At 40.1% G+C, this 17,624-nt stretch overlaps 1 protein-coding gene across 2 annotated transcripts in view; it reads right to left on the bottom strand.

The window, feature by feature from the left end:
- The window catches only part of LOC147998945 (disks large homolog 5-like), a 70,118-nt gene that overhangs the window by 3,961 nt on the left and 48,533 nt on the right, over positions 1–17,624 (bottom strand). Inside the window, exon 1 of one of the 2 annotated variants that reach the window (XM_087595768.1) lies at positions 582–748. The exons of the other annotated variant lie outside the window; for it this stretch is intronic. Within the exon in view, the coding sequence (XP_087451894.1) occupies positions 582–708 (127 nt within the window). The 5' untranslated portion in view covers positions 709–748. Of the gene's footprint in view, positions 1–581; positions 749–17,624 lie in introns of those variants that run through there. 2 annotated transcript variants of the gene reach the window in all.

Here is a 17,624-nt window from a genome sequence, read left to right as displayed (position 1 = left end):
CCCTATATGAAATAACAAATGCCCCAGAAGTTCCAATAGGTTACAGGCTGAATCTTGGTCCACATGTTCCAAACAGTTTTGGTATTTTAGAAAAATGTGTGTAACACACAACCTCTAATATATAAAGCTAATGATGACCCTGCCAGTTAGAAAAAATCAGAGAAGGTCTAAGAAAATAAGGTTATTGCCTGGAGCACAATTCTCCCCCTGTTCCTACTGTCAGATACCCACTGTATTTAAAGAAGCAATGAGAGTGAAATACAGTGCTGCCCTGTCTAAACTCAGAAAAGGTGGACCCTCCATGACTCCTGATCATGTTATTATATCAATGTAACCTAACAAATGCACTGTAAAAGTAAAGGCCAGAAATTCACAGTATAATAGCATTGGCCTTACCATATCCTCCCTGTGGGTTTGGGGAAACTAAAGTTCTGAAATTCTTGACTTTAAGGAATTGTGATATTCATGGAAATTCAATTACTTTTCAGATGCTCCAGTTGCTGTGGCCCATTGCTAGAAAGGTCAGCTTAAGCCTGCAGCCCCCCTGACAGGGAGCTCAAAATGTACTGCCCAGAACTTACTAAACATTCCGCAGAAGTGCTGTCTTTCTCCATCATTACTTTGAGACGAAAGGCTAGACCCCTTCACTCTAGTCTCTCCACAATCGACGTTCCTCCTCCCAAAACGCTTGCGAAGATGGGAAAACATGACTTAGCTTGTAACTGCCAGACTCAGACTGAGAGAAACTAGGGCACTGGTTGTCACTGATGTCTGGTGACATCACAGAGGATGCCAGAACTCTCTAGGAGACAATAGAATGTCCAAGAAGGGACAGCAGATGTCATGGGGAGCAGACTTTGCCTCCCAGCTAATGTTCTCCCTGTACTGAGCAAAAGCAGAGGTGCCCTTTCCAGGAGCCTTTCCTGGGGTAGAGCCACTGAGCATCTCCTGCTTCCAAAGCCAAATTTTCCTCAAGGCTTGATTATAAAACCTTAGTAATTCCTATGCATCTAAATGAATGTTTCCTTCCATATCTTGCCCCAAAATGTCTCATCCTAACTCAAATTGTCCTCATTCACCAATGTTAGCCATTAAAACTTCCTGAGATTTCACACCAGCTTGAATATGCAGTCAAAAGTTCTCCTGTCTCATTCTGTACAGGTGCTTTATATCACATCAAGAAATAGTCTGCATGGTAGGTTACAACATGGGTGTGTGTTAGGGGAACACTCATGAAGTCATGTGCTTAACAATCGACAATTGCCAGAATATTCCTTAGGAGAAAGAGTTGAAATCTTTATGGTGCTAGGAAAAGTGTGGAGACCAGTTGGCAGAGGAAAGTGCAATATTGGAGCCACGAGTGAAGGGAACCTCATGCTGGTGGTGGGGTTCTCCTCTCTGCACCAATGTCGCCAAAGGAGCACTGCTCACAGGCCTGAGTAAGATATACCATGAGCTTCTATCAGAAAAATAAAATAGTCAAGAGATATAGGGGGTGCACAGAAAGGTCTAAAATGAGCCTATAAACATCATTAAGTGGATAGAGCAAGGTCCCAGCACCTGTACACTGGGAAATGGCCACCCCACCAAACACAAAAGCATCTATCATAGTGAAAAATGAATACTTTATAGAATGCACACACTAACATTGATTGATCACATCCATAGTTCAAATTTTGGGGGCAAATTCATGGCCCTAACTATCTTTCTCTCAACTTATATAGCAAAAAATAAGAAAGACAGAGAAAAGAAAAAGTCAAAACAAAATCCCAAGCTTCTCATATGAGGACTGCAGGAAGTGTTATCTGGTGGTCAGTTCTGATTAGACATTTTAGATAGAACTGTGCACAGTGAACCTTGATGTGATGGGTCCTATATAAAGCTTTTTGCAATATTGGAATTTTAACAAACCTCATCCAGAACGTACAGAAGAGGTAAGGATGTGATCACCATGTCCTTGCTCTCTATCAGGTTATTTTTCTGTGTCCTTGATTGTCAGGCATAGAACAGCAACACTCTGAAATAGCTGGTAGACATGGGAAAACGTGGCTAAAACTATAGTTGTGGTTACACACCTCAACTGTCAAAGGCTAATGCTGTCCTCACAGTCCTTGGAAGCCACTCTTGTAAGCCTATGTATTGGAAAGTGGAAGGAGGTTTATCTGAGCTCAAAGTGAACCTGGCCAGCCAGGGAGAGGGCAACATGGGATACTTGTGACCCTGTCTAAAACCAGCACAGAAACCCACCCTGCATTCAAAGCATCATCCACCAATTCTCGATTATCTACTATTCTCTCCCTACCAGTCGTTCAGTTTGGAATGGTAGAAAAAAAAAAAACAAAACTGGGACTGATCTTTCTATTCTAAGGACCTTGATCTCTCTTTCCTTAGGTTCACCTTAAGAGTGCATACAAATGGATATCATCATCTGAACATCGTAGTATTATCTACTCTGTATATGTAGCATAATACTGTGACTATGACAATCAAGCTTCCTTGAGTGTTGTTGCCCCATCAAGAAGTGTGATGTACTGAGGCCAGTCCCCAGTGATCCTTTCAAGGGATTAGAAGGAAGCCATCAGAGATACTCCACTTCTTTGTCATTAGATTAAATCAAGTTGACACAATGTGAACCTGGTGGGCTATTTGACCATGCATCTTTCTCACAACCCCACCTTTCTGAGTTCAGTCCATGGCAGAATTCATTGCCCACCATCGTAGATATTTCTTTGTATATTTCCACAAGAGCCAGGATTCTTTTCTTTTTTTAAAATAGAATTAGTTGTAGGCAACCAACTGTTGCCCTATGTAAGAAATGATTAGTATATATTGTAACTTACCACACTGTATTTGTGTATACAAGTACATTATTGGGAATCCAGCATTACTGAGGAATTGGAAACCAGTGCTGTGGCCTTGCCTTTCTGTGCCTAGTCCTGGCTCACAGGCAGCAGGGGGCAGACCTTGAGTTCCTCTTCAGGGACAGAGTGATGGTGAATGGACACTGAGCAGGCAGAGAAACACAGCTGAGGCAGCTCCTTTCAGGTATCAAACACATCATCTCCTTCCCATCTTAAGGGCTGTTGCTGAAGTCTTGCCCCCATACCTACCTTAATAGCAGCAAATTTGTTACACAGCAGCCAGCTCTTTCCTATTGTTCTGTAATACGCCTCCACATCATGGATGCCAACAAACAAACTAACAAAAAACAAAAAAACCTGACATTGAACTGTGTGGTGCTGGTCACATACCCTGTTATGTTCTGTATGTTATGAGGTTTGTTAATCTTTTTTTTTTTTTTTGGTTCTTTTTTTCGGAGCTGGGGACCGAACCCAGGGCCTTGCGCTTCCTAGGTAAGCGCTCTACCACTGAGCTAAATCCCCAGCCCCGAGGTTTGTTAATCTTAACAAGTTCCCCAAGTGTATTCTTCACATAGGACCCATCAGATTCAAGGAAAATAGGAACAATTATGTGTAAAATGGCCTGAGTCAGGGCCCATAGACCGAAGCATTTCCAACACTTGTGCATGAGCCCATGTGGATCTTGCAATGAGCTGGGTCTAGCAATGTCCAGTACACAGTTGTGAGCTGTTGCTCTGGTTGAACTGTATTGGTGTGTGCATTAATAAACTACACCTATTTAAATGAATTCAGTGTCCTGTGGTTTGAATCCAGACCCCTTGACACCAGGTCTTCCCTTCTGCAGCACTTGGGAAAAAGGCTAAGTTTAGGAAAGGTGACGTCTTGTCATAAGTTATGTGACAAGAGGGATGGTGAATGATCCCTTGTGATAAGAATCAAGGTTTCCTCTGTGGTATTTAGGTCTATACTGGCCCTGTGCAACAGCTTCAAGAACCCATTTCTGATTTTCCTTGGGATTCCCCATGATGATGCACTCAGACATGATTGGAAACAACCAAAACGGTAGTCAGACTTGATTTATAAAATGTAGGTAACATTGCAAACTTATGTTGCAGGATATTTGATTCATATTATCAGCCCCAAGACAGTGTTATTTACTTTAAAAAAAATACCTCTGGCAGTTCAGTTCAGCACTAGCACCGATATTTTACCCTAGAGCTTTTTTTGGTTGTTTGTTTGTTTTTTGTTTTTGTTTTGGATGAACAAGTACTTTCTTATTTTGTGGCCCAGCCCTAGCTCTTACTTCTTTGCACAGTCACAGAGAGACCTCAACCATATACTCAGCCAAAGGCAGGGGAATGTAGAAAAGAGCCTAAGGCAATACCACATAATGACATTGAAAGTGGGTGGCCAAAAGGTGTTATAAAATTCACCTCACTTCAGTGAGTGATGACATACCAACCTGGTGGCCTACGATTCTGGAATATTAATCAGAATCCTTTCGTCATATTAGATCTTAATAGAAACAAGGAAGCAGTCCTTTCCTGAAGTATATATTCATCATACGTAAAGAAGATATTAAATCCATATACAACTCAGAATAGCACTATCCCCCAAGACCGGAAAGATCTGGCAACATGAATATTAGAAGCTTCTCCTGTGTTACAGTGGTAAGCACAGAAGAAAGAGGAAGATAGGGCTGAAAACAAAAGCATCAGGCCAGAGCACTGTTTCTCAGGATGAGTTGCTAGGTGAAGGTAAATAAACCTTACTAAGTTTAATACAGTATTACATACACTGTTGTAAGTAACTGGAGCCTAGGCTATCCCCAAAGGTTTGCCTGTCTGTGAAATCTGATACCCTAACTCAGGTGTCTTCCCTGGCCTCAGTGGGAGAAGGTGCACCAGCCCTACAAAAACTTGATGTGTCTTGGTGGAGGCACACTCTGAGGGATATTCCTCTACTCTCTCAGAGGAGATGGTGTGAGGACATTGGGGAGGAACTGTGGGAGAGAAGTAACAAGAGAAAGGACAGCAATTGGGATGCAAAGTGAATTTAAGCCTGTCAGTCACTGCTCTATTGCTGTGAAGAGACACCTTAACTAAGGTAACTAATAAAAGAATCAGGGTGTGCCCATGGCTCCAGGTAGATATGTAGCAGAGGACCAGCTTATCTGGGATCACTGGGACGGGAGACCCTTGTTTCTGAGGAAGCTTCATGAACCATGATATTGGAACTGAGGCCTCTGAGGCGGGAATGAATTGGCAGGTGGAGGAGCAATCTCATAGGGAGAGAGTGTGGGGGACAGAAGAGGGGGTCATGTAGAGGAACATGGAGTGGGAGATAAATTGGAAATGTAGATAAAGTGATGAAAGAAAACTAAAAAAATGAGACTATGAGTATCATTCTAATTCAAGCAGCAAATAATAAAAACATAAATGCGAGAGTCGCCTGGTCCTGTTCATGTCATCCTGAATCTTAAAATCTTTTTTCCTCCAAATTCCATGCCACATGAGTTGCACTGACCTGTCAGCTGCCTGCTTGGATGACAACAGCAGCAGCTTCCCTATGCACTTGCTTTGTAGGAGCACGAAATCTATTGAGCTCCCTTTTCCAAGTTGGAACTTTAATTGGTAAGAGTCTTGCCTTGAGGACACCTTCCACATCTCTACAGTACAGAGGCAGGAGGCTTATCGTTAATAACATCCATCTCCTTAACTATGTCACCCTCCTCTTCAGCACATGACTTTGCTGTGACATTAAACTTCTTAGTGATCTTTTCCACTCTAAGCTGCACATGGTTTTCATGTGTTTGCCCTGTGTGTTGTTCCTTGTCCTGCAGTCTTGAGGAACAGTGACCAAAAGTAACCAAACCACAGACTCAAAGCCATGTAAATACTGTATTGTGTACTATTTTCACAGAGCTCCCTGAGGTGTAAATGGGACATGGAGAATTCGAACATAGTTTGAATCTTAGGCCTTTCACTGGGCAGTCCCTCATCTTCTCTAAAAATTAACCCCATTCTTCTACCATTAAGACCCACCTGCTGGTTAGCTCTTTACCCCTCTGCTGTAGTCTGTTCCATATCTCTTCCTGCCCATGTCTATTCTGAATCTCCTGCTTCAGCTTGCCTCTGCCTATGTCCCTCTCTATGCCCGGAAGTTCTGCCCACATACTTCCTGACGCACCTCTTGGCCATCAGATCTTTATTACATCCAATCGGCAGTGAGACAACACCTGATACATCTCTTAGCTTGTGTTGAGCTGGTGAGAAGGACAAACATCCACAAAATAGCAAAGCTGATGATGGGACATAGAAATGACAAGAGAAATCCTGCCAGCACTTAGCTCACTGCCAGTACAGAACTAACAATTGAAAGTTGACACACCTTAGTACAAAGGGAGGTCACCTCAGCATTTCCCCTTTTACTCCAAGAAATACCTTTAATTTAACATTAATAAGCTAGATAAAATAAGAAAACTTATGAGATGCATCAGGTAAGAATTACTGTCACAATATTCTGTCCATTCGTATTTTGCAAAATTGGAGAAGGTACTTCATTATCTAAATTATATTAGTCTAAAATTTTGTACCTAAATCATTTTCTATCACTTTTTAAGCTTTGTATCCCTTATCTATCATAACTTGCATTTATTAACCATAATAAGTCTTCTGAGACCAAATGTACTTTCATTAATTCCAAACAATTTAAGCGTTTATGTCTTTCATCCTTAAAATTTGACACATTTTTTGCGTACAAATTTTCTTTTTCTTTTTCTTTATTCAGCTTCCACACGAAGATTATTTTTGCTCTGATTTAGAGCAGGATGTAAGGGTGGAGTGCAGACCTGAGGGGAGGGCAGATGAATGGAGTTGAGGTGCAGGATGTGAGGTTCACAGAGAATAAATAAGAAGTTAAAAAAAATAAGAAATGAGCACAGTGGGGATGAAGTTGTGAATGCTTGGCATGGGGAAGTTTGGCAGTGGACTGGGCATTTAGGGGTGGGGTGGGATTGGCGTGGGTTCTGGAGTAGTAAGGATGGTGTCTGTTCTTGTCTTTTGGGGAAACTCCTCGGTCTTCTCCCATCACTCCTCCACCTCCAACCGCCATAACTGCCTCCTACCACAGCAGCGGCTTCTGGGCATCGGCCTCTTTCTGCTCAAGCTCTTCTATGTGCTCGGGGGTGGTACAAGCTTTTAAAAGTCCCAGGCAGTGGGCAGACCACGCACACTCTCCTGGCATCCCCATCCTCTCTCAGGATTTATGGTGCCAGAGCGGTTATCGCAGGAGTTTTGATACTGCTGTGGAGTGTCCATAGAGCCCTGCTTTCTGAGCCTCCCATGTCCACCCTGTTCCTGTCCAGGTTCCTGGCTGTCACATTTCTGCACGATGGTGAACAAGTTTGCTTTTCTGATTCTCATAACAAGAAAAGGTTAAGACTAAACTATCTAATCTTCAACCCCATCCAAGATCTGAGGAGGAGAAATGTTGCCTGAATAAAAGGAAATTCAGAGCAAACAGCTTCCAAACCTAAGAAATGACAGAAATTGTTGGCTACCCTGGGAGTCAGTCAGCAAATATTCCTGTGTCACTGTGGCATCCACCTTCAACTCAATGGGCCAGGAGCTCTGACAACAATCCTTTGAAGCAGGTCACTTGAAGGACTATCCTATTTTTTTTTCCAAAAACTGGGACACAGACTTCCCCATGATCAACTTCTGCACAGTCTGGACAGCTTTCTGGCAGCAGTAGAGGTAAGTGGGTAGTATTTCACCCAATGGTTCTTTAGAGCCCATCATCTTTTTCAGAATAAATTGGGGACACTACCAGGAGTTGAGGTCTCTCCCACTGTGAAAAGCCTTTAACTATTAGGACATCTGAAATGGCAGATTCTTCAGATCTCTAAAGGATTTGAGAACCACCTTTGTATGTAATGTCTATCTCAGTGGACAAATGTGGCTTTTTTTCCCAAGGGATTTACTTCCTACTTAACTTTAAAAACATACACAGGAAGTTAAATAAAGCTTATTTCTGTACCTAACTAAAGCAGTACCTAACATGACTGGAAGACTGATTATTTATAGTTGGAAAGTACTAGCTTGAATTCCTTAATTATCCACGGCAGTGTGCAGTAGTAATTTTATTAAATTAGAATTTTACACCACATTGTGAATAAGTTGCATATACTTATATCTTAAAAATGAATTGAATCATTTATGCAAGTACAATTTTAAATTCTATCATCATTCAAAAATCCATGCCATCCTAAAATATTTGAGACTTGGTATTGCTTTCTAGTATAAAGAGAGATACAGTGATCTATGATTTTGTCATTTTAGTCCCTTCTCCTGATTTCCCACCACATTAGACAGAGAATTGAGGACAGAAAGAGAAAGGAAGAAAGACATTCCTGATTCGAATCTGCTTTACTGTTTCCTCCCTGACCATGGCCAGTAAGAACTTGCAACCAACCCCCTAACTGACAATAATCATCTACAGCCCACGGCAGACAAATAACCACCCACCCACCCTTCCTCTTGAGAATGAGGGGGTCATATTCCTTTAAGTTGCTTCCCAATGTGTGTGGGGTGACAACATGTTTTGGGGACCTTACAACAATTGGGACATTTTCCAAATCCTGGGAGATCTTGCAGTGTCCTATGCCTCCAGACCCTGAATGTGGCAGGATTAACTGAAGTCCTGGCTACATTAACAATGAAAAATACAAACACACATTCCTACCATATGAGGAAGGTCACCGGATAGCTACCCCTTGAAGTTTGCTCAAAACAATTAGTCAATTAGCTTTTTATTTATCTTCAGGTCACTTCTTAGTAAACAGGCAGAAAAGAGACAGATTGTTTGCCAAAATTATATCAATTGCTTCTAAGCCAGTCACCAATAGAGTTCCTGCCATCCTTTGAAGTTTCATCAGAGAGGCTCTATTTTGCACAGACTCACAATACTTATGTCTCCCATGTGGCAAACTAAAAGAACTGTTAAGATCTTCTTAAATAATTCAACAGTTTTCCCAATCCAAAGTCTCCCACCCTCCTCCAAAAAATCAAGAGATTCCTCACAAACATCTCCACTCACTTCGGTACCAGTTTATATATCAGTCACATTTCTGTTACTGCAGAAAAATACTATGACCAAGAACAACTCAAGGAATACAGTTCTTCACATTGTGGTAACCAACCCCAACTACCAAATTATTTCATTGCTAAGTCATAAATGTAAGGTGGCTACTGTTTTGAATTGTAATGTAAATATCATGTATAAAGTATGTCTCATATGTGACTGTTCCCTGAAGGGGTTGCAACCCACAGGTTGAAAACTGCACTTGTGTGTGGTGGTGGGAGGGGGGGTTGTGGGTTTTTTGTTTTGTTTGTTTGTTTTCCTTTTTCTCAAAACCCAAATGCTGATAAGAACATAGGCCAATATCAGGCTCTTCAATTTTATTCCATTAGGCACTGTGTCTGCTCTCATGATATTAACATGCTGGTTTTTCTTTTTTACTATTCCCCAAAATGAAGGTGAAATCATTAAAGGTGATGCCTCCCGCAGTGCTTTACTGTCTTATTAGTTAGCAGTGTCTGACTGCCCTGCTCATTTGTGCTTTCATGTGACTTCTGAGATTTTTTTTCATTCCCATGAAGATCTGTATTGGGATTATAATGGGATGGATTTAAACCAGTAGATGACTCTGGTAGGATTCAATATAATAATATAAATCATACTGATACATGAAAATGAGAGGTCTCTTCATTTTCTGGTTTCTTTAGTTTTTTTATTTTTCCTAATGATTTCATTTTAACAAGTCTTTACTTCCTTAGATATTACAAGATTTTTATTCTGAATGGGTTTGTTTTCTTGGCTTCTTTCGTCTTATTTATTGTTGGTATACAGGAGTTCTATTGATTTTACTGTGATTTTAGTGAATGTGTCCATGAGCCATAGGAGTTTGCTAGTGGTTTCGTGGTCTTTATATATGGATCATATCGCCGGCAAATGAGAATACTCTGACTGCTTTCTTTCATATTAACATGCCTTTCCATCTCTCTATTGTCATATTGTTTGGAGAAGACTTCACATACTAGTTGAATTAGATGAAAAGAATGAACATCTGTGACTTATTCCTGATTTTAGTGGAAATCCATTATTGTTTCCTCCAGTTAGGATGCTGTTGGCCTTGCATATCGCCTTCATAATGTTAAGGTATGTCTTCTCCATATCCCAGATTCTCCAGGACTTTTGCATTAATCACTGTGGGATTTTGCCAAAGAGATTGTCTGCCTCTACTGCAGTGATCATGTGTTTCCTGTCCTTGGTTTTCTGTGGTGAATTGTTTATTCATTTGTATTTGTTGAAACATTCTTGCACCTCTGCAGTCAAGCCAGCTTGATCACGGTACCTGACACATTTGGTAAATGTCTGAATTTTATTTTCCAGGATATTATTGAGAAATTTTTCACTTAACTGTTCCTTCCAATCTTAGTTTCTTTTCTATGCTGTGAAGAGACACCATGAGCAAGGGAACTTGTAGAAGAAAGAGTTTATTTCAGCTTACAGTTTCAAGGATCATGAGTCTATGAATATTATGCTGGGGTACATGGCAGCAGGTAGGACACCATGTTTCTAGAGAATTGGCTGAGAGCTTACATCTTATGTGCAAGTCGGAGACAGAGAAAGTGTTAACTATAGATGGTGTTGAATTTGGAAACCTCAAAGCCCAATCCCATACACTCCTCCAACAAATCCGTATCTTATAATTCTTCCCGAATATTTCCACTAACCAGCAACAAACATTCATATATGTGAGTTTATGGGGGCCATTATCATTCAAATCACCATATTCCACTCCCAATTCCCCATAGATTCTTAAACATATCATAATAAAAATACATTAGCTCAGCTTCCAAAACCCCTGTAGTCTTTCGGTCTCTACACAGTTTATCCACAGTGCTTTTCGACACTCCAGGAAGTCCCTTAATTATTCCCCTATGAAATCAAAAGGCAAATTGCATACATCCAATGTGTAATGCCAAAAATATGTTATCATTGCAAAGGGAAATTGGGAATGTGGTGAGCCAGTTCAAGGCATTAACCCAACAGGGCACACTCCACATTCTCTACTTCTGATGCATGACAAAGGGATTAGATGGGTCCATTGCTCTGGCTTTGCTGACTGCAACATAATTCCTAAAACTATGTTGTATCGCATAGATCTGTGGTGGTTGTGTTTTCATTGTCACTCATTTCTAGGAATTTTAATTTTTCCTTGTGTGTTTCTCCCTTGGCCCTTTCAGGAGTGTGTTGTTTGTGTTGCTGACCTTCCACGAGAGTGTGTATTGACTGCACTTTCTATTGTGTGATACCAGTTTGATTCCTTTGTGCTTAGATAGAATGCGTGACACTACTTCAGCTTTCTTATCTTTCCTGAGGGCTGTTCTGTGTCCTAATCCGTGGTCAATTTTGGAGACAGATCCACAGGCTGATAGAAAATATATGTATAGTTCAGTGTAGTTTGTTAGGTCCATTTGACTGATGATGTCACTGAATTCTGCTCCTCCTCTTTTGTTTATTTGCATGTGATCTGCCAAGTGGTCAGAATAGACTATTAAAAACAATCACAACCACTATTATAGCTAATGGGTAATTTCACATCTATCTGATAATTATATATTTAAATTTGTGACTGCTGTGTTTAATATGTATATATTTAGAATTGTAGTATCTTTTGGTAATTGCAAAGTATAAAATCAATGTCCTTACATCTTCTTGACAGGATTGGTTTGAAATCTATTCTGTCAGCTGGATAGAGAAACTGCATAGAATTGCTATAGGGACCTGTGTCTTAGGTCTGTTTCCCTAGTATATCCTCTACATCTCTCATGATGGTGATCCTGTTTCTGGCTAAATAATGTCTGTTCACTGGGGAATTGAGTTTAGTGATATGCAAATATTATTTAAACCTATGTATTTAATTTTGTTAATTTTTGTGTGTTTTATTGGCTTCTTTTTTTTTTTTTTTTTTTTTTTTTTTTTTTTTTTTTTTTTTTTTTTTCTGGCTGTATCTCACAGGAGAGATCTATATCCACTTCTGGTCAGCATGTACTTCTTTTTTTTTTTTTTTTTTTTTTTTTTTTTTTTTTTTTTTTTTTTTTTTTATTAACTTGAGTATTTCTTATATACATTTCGAGTGTTATTCCCTTTCCCGGTTTCCGGGCAAACATCCCCCTCCCCCCTCCCCTTCCTTATGGGTGTTCCCCTCCCTACCCTCCCCCCATTGCCGCCCTCCCCCCATAGACTAGTTCACTGTGGGTTCAGTCTTAGCAGGACCCAGGGCTTCCCCTTCCACTGGTGCTCTTACTAGGATATTCATTGCTACCTATGGGGTCAGAGTCCAGGGTCAGTCCATGTATAGTCTTTAGGTAGTGGCTTAGTCCCTGGAAGCTCTGGTTGCTTGGCATTGTTGTACTTTTGGGGTCTCGAGCCCCTTCAAGCTCTTCCAGTTCTTTCTCTGATTCCTTCAATAGGGGACCTATTCTCAGTTCAGTGGTTTGCTGCTGGCATTCGCCTCTATATTTGCTGTATTCTGGCTGTGTCTCTCAGGAGCGATCTACATCCGGCTCCTGTCGGTCTGCACTTCTTTGCTTCATCCATCTTGTCTAATTGGGTGGCTGTATATGTATGGGCCACATGTGGGGCAGGCTCTGAATGGGTGTTCCTTCAGTCTCTGTTTTAATCTTTGCCTCTCCCTTCCCTGCCAAGGGTATTCTTTTTCCTCATTTAAAGAAGGAGTGAAGCATTCACATTTTGATCATCCGTCTTGAGTTTCGTTTGTTCTAGGGATCTAGGGTAATTCAAGCATTTGGGCTAATAGCCACTTATCAATGAGTGCATACCATGTATGTCTTTCTGTGATTGGGTTAGCTCACTCAGGATGATATTTTCCAGTTCCAACCATTTGCCTACGAATTTCATAAACTCGTTGTTTTTGATAGCTGAGTAATATTCCATTGTGTAGATGTACCACATTTTCTGTATCCATTCCTCTGTTGAAGGGCATCTGGGTTCTTTCCAGCTTCTGGCTATTATAAATAAGGCTGCGATGAACATAGTGGAGCACGTGTCTCTTTTATATGTTGAGGCATCTTTTGGGTATATGCCCAAGAGAGGTATAGCTGGATCATCAGGCAGTTCAATGTCCAATTTTCTGAGGAACCTCCAGACTGATTTCCAGAATGGTTTTACCAGTCTGCAATCCCACCAACAATGGAGGAGTGTTCCTCTTTCTCCACATCCTCGCCAGCATCTGCTGTCACCTGAGTTTTTGATCTTAGCCAATCGCACTGGTGTGAGGTGAAATCTCAGGGTTGTTTTGATTTGCATTTCCCTTATGACTAAAGATGTTGAACATTTCTTTAGGTGTTTCTCAGCCATTCGGCATTCCTCAGCTGTGAATTCTTTGTTTAGCTCTGAACCCCATTTTTTAATAGGGTTATTTGTTTCCCTGCGGTCTAACTTCTTGAGTTCTTTGTATATTTTGGAAATAAGGCCTCTATCTGTTGTAGGATTGGTAAAGATCTTTTCCCAATCTGTTGGTTGCCGTTTTGTCCTAACCACAGTGTCCTTTGCCTTACAGAAGCTTTGCAGTTTTATGAGATCCCATTTGTCGATTCTTGATCTTAGAGCATAAGCCATTGGTTTTTTGTTCAGGAAATTTTTTCCAGTGCCCATGTGTTCCAGATGCTTCCCTAGTTTTTCTTCTATTAGTTTGAGTGTGTCTGGTTTGATGTGGAGGTCCTTGATCCACTTGGACTTAAGCTTTGTACAGGGTGATAAGGATGGATCGATCTGCATTCTTCTACATGTTGCCCTCCAGTTGAACCAGCACCATTTGCTGAAAATGCTATCTTTTTTCCATTGGATGGTTTTGGCTCCTTTGTCAAAAATCAAGTGACCATAGGTGTGTGGGTTCATTTCTGGGTCTTCAATTCTATTCCATTGGTCTATCTGTCTGTCTCTGTACCAATACCATGCAGTTTTTATCACTATTGCTCTGTAATACTGCTTGAGTTCAGGGATAGTGATTCCCCCTGAAGTCCTTTTATTGTTGAGGATAGCTTTAGCTATCCTGGGTTTTTTGTTATTCCAGATGAATTTGCAAATTGTTCTGTCTAACTCTTTGAAGAATTGGATTGGTATTTTGATGGGGATTGCATTGAATCTGTAGACTGCTTTTGGTAAAATGGCCATTTTTACCATATTAATCCTGCCAATCCATGAGCATGGGAGATCTTTCCATCTTCTGAGGTCTTCTTCAATTTCTTTCCTCAGTGTCTTGAAGTTCTTATTGTACAGATCTTTTACTTGCTTGGTTAAAGTCACACCGAGGTACTTTATATTATTTGGGTCTATTATGAAGGGTGTCGTTTCCCTAATTTCTTTCTCGGCTTGTTTCTCTTTTGTATAGAGGAAGGCAACTGATTTATTTGAGTTAATTTTATACCCAGCCACTTTGCTGAAGTTGTTTATCAGCTTTAGTAGTTCTCTGGTGGAACTTTTGGGATCACTTAAATATACTATCATGTCATCTGCAAATAGTGATATTTTGACCTCTTCTTTTCCGATCTGTATCCCTTTGATCTCCTTTTGTTGTCTGATTGCTCTGGCTAGAACTTCAAGAACTATATTGAATAAGTAGGGAGAGAGTGGGCAGCCTTGTCTAGTCCCTGATTTTAGTGGGATTGCTTCAAGTTTCTCTCCATTTAGTTTAATGTTAGCAACTGGTTTGCTGTATATGGCTTTTACTATGTTTAGGTATGGGCCTTGAATTCCTATTCTTTCCAGGACTTTTATCATGAAGGGGTGTTGAATTTTGTCAAATGCTTTCTCAGCATCTAATGAAATGATCATGTGGTTCTGTTCTTTCAGTTTGTTTATATAATGGATCACGTTGATTGTTTTCCGTATATTAAACCATCCCTGCATGCCTGGGATGAAGCCTACTTGATCATGGTGGATGATTGTTTTGATGTGCTCTTGAATTCGGTTTGCCAGAATTTTATTGAGTATTTTTGCGTCGATATTCATAAGGGAAATTGGTCTGAAGTTCTCTTTCTTTGTTGTGTCTTTGTGTGGTTTAGGTATAAGAGTAATTGTGGCTTCATAGAAGGAATTCGGTAGGGCTCCATCTGTTTCAATTTTGTGGAATAGTTTGGATAATATTGGTATGAGGTCTTCTATGAAGGTTTGATAGAATTCTGCACTAAACCCGTCTGGACCTGGGCTCTTTTTGGTTGGGAGACCTTTAATGACTGCTTCTATTTCCTTAGGAGTTATGGGGTTGTTTAACTGGTTTATCTGTTCCTGATTTAACTTCGATACCTGGTATCTGTCTAGGAAATTGTCCATTTCCTGAAGATTTTCAAATTTTGTTGAATATAGGTTTTTATAGTAAGATCTGATGATTTTTTGAATTTCCTCCGAATCTGTAGTTATGTCTCCCTTTTCATTTCTGATTTTGTTAATTTGGACACACTCTCTGTGTCCTCTCGTTAGTCTGGCTAAGGGTTTATCTATCTTGTTGATTTTCTCAAAGAACCAACTTTTGGTTCTGTTGATTCTTTCTATGGTCCTTTTTGTTTCTACTTGGTTGATTTCAGCTCTGAGTTTGATTATTTCCTGCCTTCTACTCCTCCTGGGTGTATTTGCTTCTTTTTGTTCTAGAGCTTTTAGGTGTGCTGTCAAGCTGCTGACATATGCTCTTTCCTGTTTCTTTCTGCAGGCACTCAGCGCTATGAGTTTTCCTCTTAGCACAGCTTTCATTGTGTCCCATAAGTTTGAGTATGTTGTATCTTCATTTTCATTAAATTCTAAAAAGTTTTTAATTTCTTTCTTTATTTCTTCCTTGACCAGGTTATCATTGAGTAGAGCATTGTTCAATTTCCACGTATATGTGGGCATTCTTCCCTTATTGTTATTGAAGACCAGTTTTAGGCCGTGGTGGTCCGATAGCACGCATGGGATTATTTCTATCTTTCTGTACCTGTTGAGGCCCGTTTTTTGACCAATTATATGGTCAATTTTGGAGAAAGTACCATGAGGAGCTGAGAAGAAGGTATATCCTTTTGCTTTAGGATAGAATGTTCTATAAATATCCGTTAAGTCCATTTGGCTCATGACTTCTCTTAGTCTGTCTACATCACTGTTTAATTTCTGTTTCCATGATCTGTCCATTGATGAGAGTGGGGTGTTGAAATCTCCCACTATTATTGTGTGAGGTGCAATGTGTGTTTTGAGCTTTAGTAAGGTTTCTTTTACATATGTAGGTGCCCTTGTATTTGGGGCATAGATATTTAGGATTGAGAGTTCATCTTGGTTGATTTTTCCTTTGATGAATATGAAGTGTCCTTCCTTATCTTTTTTGATGACTTTTAGTTGGAAATTGATTTTATTTGATATTAGAATGGCTACTCCAGCTTGCTTCTTCTGACCATTTGCTTGGAAAGTTGTTTTCCAGCCTTTCACTCTGAGGTAGTGTCTGTCTTTGTCTCTGAGGTGTGTTTCCTGTAGGCAGCAGAATGCAGGGTCCTCGTTGCGTATCCAGTTTGTTAATCTATGTCTTTTTATTGGGGAGTTGAGGCCATTGATATTGAGAGATATTAAGGAATAGTGCTTATTGCTTCCCGTTATATTCATATTTGATGTGAGGTTATGTTTGTGTGCTTTCATTCTCTTTGTTTTGTTGCCAAGACGATTAGTTTCTTGCTTCTTCTAGGGTATAGCTTGCCTCCTTATGTTGGGCTTTACCATTTATTATCCTTTGTAGTGCTGGATTTGTAGAAAGATATTGTGTAAATTTGGTTTTGTCATGGAATATCTTGGTTTCTCCATCAATGTTAATTGAGAGTTTTGCTGGATACAGTAATCTGGGCTGGCATTTGTGTTCTCTTAGGGTCTGTATAACATCAGTCCAGGATCTTCTGGCCTTCATAGTTTCTGGCGAGAAGTCTGGTGTGATTCTGATAGGTCTCCCTTTATATGTTACTTGACCTTTTTCCCTTACTGCTTTTAATATTCTTTCTTTATTTTGTGCGTTTGGTGTTTTGACAATTATGTGACGGGAGGTGTTTCTTTTCTGGTCCAATCTATTTGGAGTTCTGTAGGCTTCCTGTATGTCTATGGGTATCTCTTTTTTTAGGTTAGGGAAGTTTTCTTCTATGATTTTGTTGAAGATATTTACTGGTCCTTTGAGCTGGGAGTCTTCACTCTCTTCTATACCTATTATCCTTAGGTTTGATCTTCTCATTGAGTCCTGGATTTCCTGTATGTTTTGGACCAGTAGCTTTTTCCGCTTTACATTATCTTTGACAGTTGAGTCAATGATTTCTATGGAATCTTCTGCTCCTGAGATTCTCTCTTCCATCTCTTGTATTCTGTTGGTGAAGCTTGTATCTACAGCTCCTTGTCTCTTCTTTTGGTTTTCTATATCCAGGGTTGTTTCCATGTGTTCTTTCTTGATTGCTTCTATTTCCATTTTTAATTCCTTCAACTGTTTGATTGTGTTTTCCTGGAATTCTTTCAGGGATTTTTGCGATTCCTCTCTGTAGGCTTTTACTTGTTTATTAATGTTTTCCTGTGCTTCCCTAAGTGTGTTCAGGTCTTTCCTGAAGTCCTCCAGCATCATGATCAAATATGATTTTGAAACTAGATCTTGCTTTTCTGGTGTGTTTGGATATTCCATGTTTGTTT

The sequence above is a fragment of the Rattus norvegicus genome, chromosome 19 (assembly GCF_021556685.1).
Source record: "Rattus norvegicus strain SHRSP/BbbUtx chromosome 19, alternate assembly SHRSP_T2T, whole genome shotgun sequence".
In the NCBI taxonomy this organism is placed as follows: domain Eukaryota; kingdom Metazoa; phylum Chordata; class Mammalia; order Rodentia; family Muridae; genus Rattus; species Rattus norvegicus.
Note: the sequence above shows the minus strand (reverse complement) of the source record. Positions and strands in the feature narration are given on the sequence as shown.